Source organism: Diaphorina citri, unplaced genomic scaffold (assembly GCF_000475195.1).
Source record: "Diaphorina citri unplaced genomic scaffold, Diaci psyllid genome assembly version 1.1 scaffold272, whole genome shotgun sequence".
In the NCBI taxonomy this organism is placed as follows: domain Eukaryota; kingdom Metazoa; phylum Arthropoda; class Insecta; order Hemiptera; family Psyllidae; genus Diaphorina; species Diaphorina citri.
The window spans coordinates 193,537-201,592 of record NW_007377709.1 but is presented as its reverse complement, the minus strand read 5'-3'; the positions used below and the strand labels follow the sequence as shown (position 1 = coordinate 201,592).

The 8,056-nt window shown below is 36.8% G+C and overlaps 1 protein-coding gene across 1 annotated transcript in view; it reads right to left on the bottom strand.

Moving 5' to 3' along the window:
* The window catches only part of LOC103506915 (T-lymphocyte activation antigen CD86-like), a 257,447-nt gene that overhangs the window by 59,793 nt on the left and 189,598 nt on the right, over window positions 1–8,056 (bottom strand). Inside the window, exons 2-3 of the mRNA XM_026821898.1 lie at window positions 4,933–5,101; window positions 4,668–4,698 (exon numbers count right to left, since the gene is read on the bottom strand). Of these exons, the coding sequence (XP_026677699.1) occupies window positions 4,668–4,698; window positions 4,933–5,101 (200 nt within the window). The remainder of the gene's footprint in view (window positions 1–4,667; window positions 4,699–4,932; window positions 5,102–8,056) is intronic.

Here is an 8,056-nt window from a genome sequence, read left to right as displayed (position 1 = left end):
GTGGTTAAATCTGCACCATCCAAGTTGTTTTCATAAAAGGTCACGCACACTCAATTACTCCGAGCCCGGAGCGCAATTTAGAGCTGAGACTTTACTTCTTACAATGACATGCTTTCATAAAAGAAGCTAGTGAATAAGCCAAAACTTATGAAGATTGAAACAAGAAAGAAACTCTTTTGTACCTACTACGGTTGTCTGAACAAACTTGATAATATTGAATGTAATAATCTATTTACAAACATCTAAATGATAGAAACACAAGCCCATACTCGTCGGATCAAAAGCTCTCCAAACGGCCTACACAAGTACACACAAACAGATATGAATTGAAAAAAAATAATAATGATCGGCCAAACCTCATACCAATATGAATATATGAATGGAACAACTCTAATACCTGGGCCTGATACTAAATTACTGACAAACTATAGAGGAGAGGACGGCAAATGCATGCACCACAAAACATAAAAGGCACTTAGAAAATATCATTATTTTATTGATTATTGGGGATTAAGGAATCAAAAAAAAAAAAAAAAAAAAAAAAAAAAAAAAAAAAAAAATTGGAATTCATAATAATAACAAAACAAAAACGGCACAGATAACCCGGAATAAAAGGGAAAAATGAAATTCAATGGAAAAAATACAAAATGCAAAAAAAGATGATGAAGAGGGTTTGGAGAGTAAAATGATTACTATTATTTTCTGAAAAGTGAAAAAAAGAGAGCCTTTCAGCTATGCAGGTCGCAGCTATGGTATAGATTCAGGTTTCATTAAATTTTCCGGATGGCAGGATTTTGACACCTCTGGAATGAGGTTCAGGTGACAGACATGCTTGTGCTATTGCTATACTCTGTTCAAACCATGTTGAGATAACTTGGGGCGAGGTTTACAGTCTTATCTTATCTTCATTGATGGTTCATTGTTTGGAATTGTTCATTGACCTTGCGCAGAAGTCCAAACTGCCTTCCAACACGAGATTTTAGGCCTAGGGATTAGGAGACGTCTCTTATAGGTGAAATACTGAGAGCTACTGATTCCAAGCTCTAGTCTTCTGTTCTATCTCAATTACGGACACACTGTAGAAAGGAAATAATGAGCATCACAATTAGTGAGGAAGATATCGCATACTTTGATCAGAGTATGCTGGTCTGGGGTCTGGAATAATATTATATCCTCAGGTGAAATGATAATAATCCAAATAGATGAGGTTCGTTTGAACATTTCTAATTCAAATAGATGTATCTGACTATAAAATATACCTAGGCACCTAGTACCTATTCACGGGAACTGGAAAAGTAATATTAATCGTATAGGTGAGTACCTACAAACCTACAAGAGTATCTACAAAAACAACTTCCTATTTGAGCTGTTTCTGAACATTTATTCGAAAATTAAGTTGAGATAATTTTGCTATTGAAACAAGTCTGAGAAGAGAGATAATTATTGAGAAACAAATAATTATTTCAAATTAATTTCTGACTGATCTAATGAAACCAGAAGTCCTTAGTGAAGAACTTCTACGAGATAGCATACCTAGTATGTTTACTTGATTCTTTATTGTTTGACCTCCCTGAATGAATGTTTCACATTCCTACCTAGGTATATTCTTGAGATCTATAAAAATCTTGCAAATAATATTAGAACTATTTTCTACATTTTTTCGACTGATGTGAATACGAACATTTATTTTCCTAAACGAAAAATTAAAAAAAAAAATATTCTACATATGTCATCTTCTTCCCTTTCATAACCTCAAAAAGTTCAACTTGAGCAGACCACTAAATGGTATAGCACTTGTACTGAGAGACAAGTTCAAACCCCTCTACCTCCCCCCTCCTCTTCCTATCCCTCCTCCCCTCTCTAACCTCTCCTCCTCCCATGATCTCCTCTCCCACTTCCTCTCCTATCTTCTTCAGAAGAATTCCAGTTCCTTATGAATAATGGAAGTTTGGGCAAAGTTGAAAAGTTTTTATAATAGATGATGATTCTCGCTTAGATGTGACATCTAGACATGATGGAAATATGTATAACCCAGACGCAATGTTTTAATGAATAATGAAACGGGCAATATGAATACCACCTCTACTCTTTCAACCCAATATAGACAGCATGACTATACGTATCTATTAACTCTTTAATTATCTTCTTAATACTAATGATGTCCTGATCGCTCGCTACTGGGTTAAAATGAACTGCCGGTATTCCAAGCACAAAGCTGAAAAAAAAAAGGAACGTCGATACCGTCGGAATCGAACCCGAAACCTCCGATATGCAAGCCTCGTGTGTTACCCACTCGGCCACGAAGCTTATTGCAACAAATATTGACATACAATGTGGCAATAACCTTAAAATAGAAATCACTTCAACAGGAAAACGAACGAGGAAAGTTATTTGGATTCTTCGCCTCACTTACTCCCAAAGGAAAATCTCTTGTTGGAACTCAAGACTCGAGCTTTTCTGAGAAAATGTTTTGCGATCTGTGCAGATAAATAAAAAAAATCAAATGAAACATGTAATGAGAAAGTGTGTGGGAGTGTGAAAGACGGAATTCTTTTATTACTGAGGGTGAGAGGGTGGTAACGCTGATATTAGAAGAAGTATCGTAAACAGAGGAAATCATATAATCTGATGTACAGGGCTTTTTATTTGTGACTTTTTCATGGTGAATATTTTTACGGCCCTCTGAGATTATTCAGGGTCAGTTGGATCATAGTCTCCGCGGTTACCAAACACTTCAACATGAACTTTTAGTACCGGTCCTATATATAGTGGGTCAAAGCTACTGAAGTCATGCTGGAAACATAATCAAAGTAGCCGTTCTCAAATCTTACCGTTCTGTTGCCGACATTCCTGACCCGACAGTTGAGGTAAGGGACCCTCCCTCCACACCCAGCTATAGCCTTCTAGAGGGAGGAGGAGGGGCATTCTCTTCTAATTAAAAGCAAAGACTATCTCGAATAATGAATATGATATGCGAGTAACTAGTTTATTAGTAGAGATTAAGCTAAGGACTTATAACGACTCTTATCTACTAGACATACGAGTACACTTACTAGTACTTGTTATTAAAACTCACCCCCCCCCTACTCCTCCTCCCTTGGTCTCAAGTACTTTAACTTTTCCCCAAACCCAATAGCTCTTAATCCAAAAACATCATAGAATGATTTATCTACCTAGCAAAAGAAAAGTAAAAGTAAAGTTTTGGTAACTAGACAAACACGCCTCAGTCAGGTAATACAACTGCAAACCGAAATACAATTTTGCAAAGAGAAGCGAGAAAGAGGATGGAGAATAAAGAAGGAGGGTGATAGAGAATTGGGCGATCAAAAGGGATGTGCTCTTCTAATTTCACCTTTTATCAAGCAGTAAAATAATTACCTATTTCACCTTTGATGTCAACACCATTACCTATGTATATCTATACAAATATACAGCTATAGGGATATGTGCCAAATTTGTTGTTGAATTTCCAATGTGTTCTTTCAAGTGACCCTTGTAGGTATTCTGTATTGTACAATACATAACCTAATAGGTATATTGTGGTTAAGACCTTCCCTCTTCCATATAGGTACAAACCCCTCAAGTATCCAAGTCTTATTGAAGATAGAAGGGAAATTCCCATTGCTCCGACTTCCTATAACTCCCAAGGGTTGCTCTCAATTCACCCAAATTACCACCGCCATATTGATTGTGTCATTCTCGGTGAAGTAACCTCTCCTCCTCCCACTTCCTCTCCTATCTTCTTCAGAAGAATTCCAGTTCCTCATGAATAATGGAAGTTTGGGCAAAGTTGAAAAGTTTTTAAAATAGATGATGATTCTCGCTTAGATGTGACATCTAGACATGATGGAAATATGTATAACTCAGACGCAATGTTTTAATAAATAATGAAACGGGCAATATTAATACCACCTCTACTCTTTCAACCCAATATAGACAGCATGACTATACGTAGGTATCTAATAACTCTTTAATTATCTTTTTAATACTAATGATGTCCTGATCGCTCGCTACTGGGTTAAAATGAACTGCCGGTATTCCAAGCACAAAGCTGAAAAAAAAGGAACGTCGATACCGTCGGAATCGAACCCGAAACCTCCGATATGCAAGCCTCGTGTGTTACCCACTCGGCCACGAAGCTTATTGCAACAAATATTGACATACAATGTGGCAATAACCTTAAAATAGAAATCACTTCAACAGGAAAACGAACGAGGAAAGTTATTTGGATTCTTCGCCTCACTTACTCCCAAAGGAAAATCTCTTGTTGGAACTCAAGACTCGAGCTTTTCTGAGAAAATGTTTTGCGATCTGTGCAGATAAATAAAAAAAATCAAATGAAACATGTAATGAGAAAGTGTTTGGGAGTGTGAAAGACGGAATTCTTATATTACTGAGGGTGAGAGGGTGATGGTAACGCTGATATTAGAAGAAGTATCGTAAACAATGAAAATCATTTAATCTGATGTACAGGGCTTTTTATTTGTGACTTTTTCATGGTGAATATTTTTACGGCCTTCTGAAATTATTCAGAGTCAGTTGGACCATAGTCTCCGAGGTTACCAAACACTTCAACATGAACTTTTAGTACCGGTCCTTATATAGTGGGTCAAAGCTACCGAAGTCATGCTGGAAACATAATCAAAGTAGCCGTTCTCAAATCTTACCGTTCTGTTGCCGACATTCCTGACCCGACAGTTGAGGTAAGTTCAACACCAGGTTTTTACGTTTTAGAATCAAAAGCGAAACACCAAGGATAAACTAATTAGAACATATTCTATGGCGTGAAACCTGACGGTCCAACAGTCCATATAGTCTTATTAGATGTAGGAATGAGGAACAGTGGAAAAATCTCTTCAGTCCAGAATTGGATTTAAATTTGGAAATCTCTTGTCTTCCTATCATAATTCTATGAATACACTTGAGCATCATTTGAGGTAAGCTGTCTTACCGACCAGGGCCGTGACATTCTTGGAGGCCGTTGTATCAAAGTAGGGTCCTCTCAGGGACGTGTGCTCTAGGGGGGGCATGGGGGTGGATGTGGTGGTGATGGGGTCTTCCTCGTACTTGTAATAGCCTGAGTCCATCTGATGAGATACATCTGTAATCAAAAAAGTAGATAAAAATGATAGTAAACTTGAGCATCATTACTTTGGACGAAGATGACACTTCTGAAGAGAAATCAATGTAGATGATAAGCCATGTGTTAACAGACCAAAATACGAACGTAATAAGCTTCTCAGAAATGGCATTTGCTTGTCACTCAATTCCACGTATCAAATCCAGCAGAAAATTTAAGCAGATAAATATTCTTGCATTCACATGAATATATAACAAATCCGATATTCAACTTCATTTTCATTACACTTGGACTTTTCTATAGCTGGATATTTCCTCGACATTCAAAGATGATTCTTACGTTCGTATACAAAGAGTTCATAACCAATTAACTAGTACGTTACGCACTCAGAAACAGTACTCCTAGGGTGGAACTGTGGAGGTCCGAAAACAAATTAGCAAATTTCCAAAGTGTACCAAAGATGGTCAAACAGAATTTCATCCAAAAGCCTCTCAGGGACGTGTGCTCTAGGGGGGGCATGGGGGTGGATGTGGTAGTGATGGGGTCTTCCTCGTACTTGTAATAGCCTGAGTCCATCTGATGAGATACATCTGTAATCAAAAAAGTAGATAAAAATGAAAGTACGTCACGCTGTAGACTTCACTCAGAAACAGTGCTCCTAGGGTGGAACTGTGGAGGTCCGAAAACAAATTAGCAAATTTCCAAAGTGTACCAAAGATGGTCAAACAGAATTTCATCCAAAAAGGACCTAAAGTTTGAGAGTTTTCAAGATGGCTGCGTTGATCGATTCTCATTTAAAATTCGGGGTGCACGACGCGACGGCAAACTATTATAATATTTTTTGCTGGCTTTCCTACCCATTTATTTATTTCCTCACATTATCATATTTAATTATTTTATTGAACATTTTTTCAACCATTATTCCTTTACAAAAGCTCAGATTTCATTTTGTTCGATGACATAACTGATGCGGTAGGGGGTGAGGATGATTTTATTATCATTTTCAGTTGTGATGTTTTTCATCATTTACAACACAGCGACTTTAATCTTCATGACATCATCATCATTAGGGAAGATTACATTTTTTTACAAGGTTATTATAGCCAAATATTGTACTACAGCTAGACAGGGAAAGCAAAAAGCCAATGTCTGAACTTTGAGCTCTTGAGACCGCGACGATAGCACGTTGAATATACAAGGTCCCAATGGATTAGTTAAACTTATTTCTGACTTGTTATATTTCAAATAGATTGCTTGATATTAATCCAATACGTTAAACCAAGTTTAAGCCCAGATTGTGGTGCCGGCCATAAAAAAGGGTGATACAGCTGATACAGCAGTATAGGTAGTGTTTGTTACAGGGCCTTGAGTGCTTCTACTTGTCATCACGAGTGTTCAAATGCTCGGAATGATGTTATTTTCTTTTTATTTTTGAAGAAGAAAAAATATTATGACCTTTTCCCCCCAAAACGACGTTGAAAATTATCACAAAAAACGGAAAAAATATTTCGTCGGTTTAGGGAGAAAACGGACTTTTTTTATGTGTTATAAATGTGCTGACAATCATTTTTTCTGGTTTTATAAGATGAAGGTCAACTTTATTTTTGTGTTGACTTTGCAATTTTCTCTTCGTTTTCTCTCTCTCTCTCTCTCTCTCTCTCTCTCTCTCTCTCTTCTACGCTCTCTTCCTCCCTATCTCTAACTCTCCTCTCTTTCAAAGTTATTGATAATAGTATGGAGAAATTTTAGGTACCTTGTTTGTATTGATGACTATAATATACTGTAGGTACCTGTACCTGGGCAATCTACAAAAATAAGAGTAGCTTGTTTGTCGAATAACAAATTGTTTCTATCTCTCTGTCGATCATCAGTATAACTACATCCATAAAATAATGTGGTGTTATTAAGTTAAAAACTGAACCTATTCAGCCTATTCTCTACGAGGAAAACTTATGAGTTTAGTTAGTTTGTTTAGTTTTCTTTTTTTCCAAGATAAAACGAACACAAAAGAGGAATATCCATTTTGTTCGGCTTCCAAGTTCCAAGTCATCTCATTACAGAGATACGAAGAAACAAAACAACGAAGAATAGGTAATTACCAAGAAGAAGAAAGAGAAGAAGAATACCATCAGAAAAGAGAGAAAAAAATAGAAAAAAAAACATGGCCATGTAATTAACAACAAATGACGGATAGAACGGATAAATATACGGATAAGAAGATTGAGCCAAAAAATTTGTCTTCCTAGGTGCTGGACAAAGTGAGGGGATAAAAAATACAGAGGAGAGGGGGTGAGAGAGAATAAAAAAATAGGTCATTAAGAGCCCGGGATTTTTTTTCCATCCAATTCTTTTCCCGTCCTATAAGAGCAGGAGATTAGACAATGGTAGAAAACATCTTCCTCTCAGAAGATTAGTCCATGGTAATCTGAAGATGTGGCCTGTGTTGAAGATGAACTCTACAACTACGACCGGGGAATCATCTGTTAGTATGTAAGCAAGGGAAATACCTAATACTTATCTAATCTACCTGTATATAGGTACAGTGCATAAACATATAAACTGCAGGAACATAGTTTTCTTGTAGGCACCCAAACCGACTCATGGACTTCTAGGGAATCAAAGGAAACATAGGTAAACACCCAAAGAAGAACAATCTTCTGAACTTCTAAAGGACGGGACATAGCGTAGGTTATATTTCGAGTTTCTTAGGCCATTTTGTTTCTGCAGGATAAAGTCCAATTTATGAACCACCCAGTAATGCGGAAGATAAGAAGATGAGATAAGACGAGAACAATATTCTCATCTCAAGAAGCGTTTTAATCTTGATGGAATTTATGGCGATTATTATTTCTTCTGCTTAAATTACTCTGGGAAATTTGGGAAACATCTGTTAGTATGTAAGCAAGGGAAATACCTTGTACTTATCATTCTAATCTACCTGTATATAGGTACAGTGCATAAACATATAAACTGCGG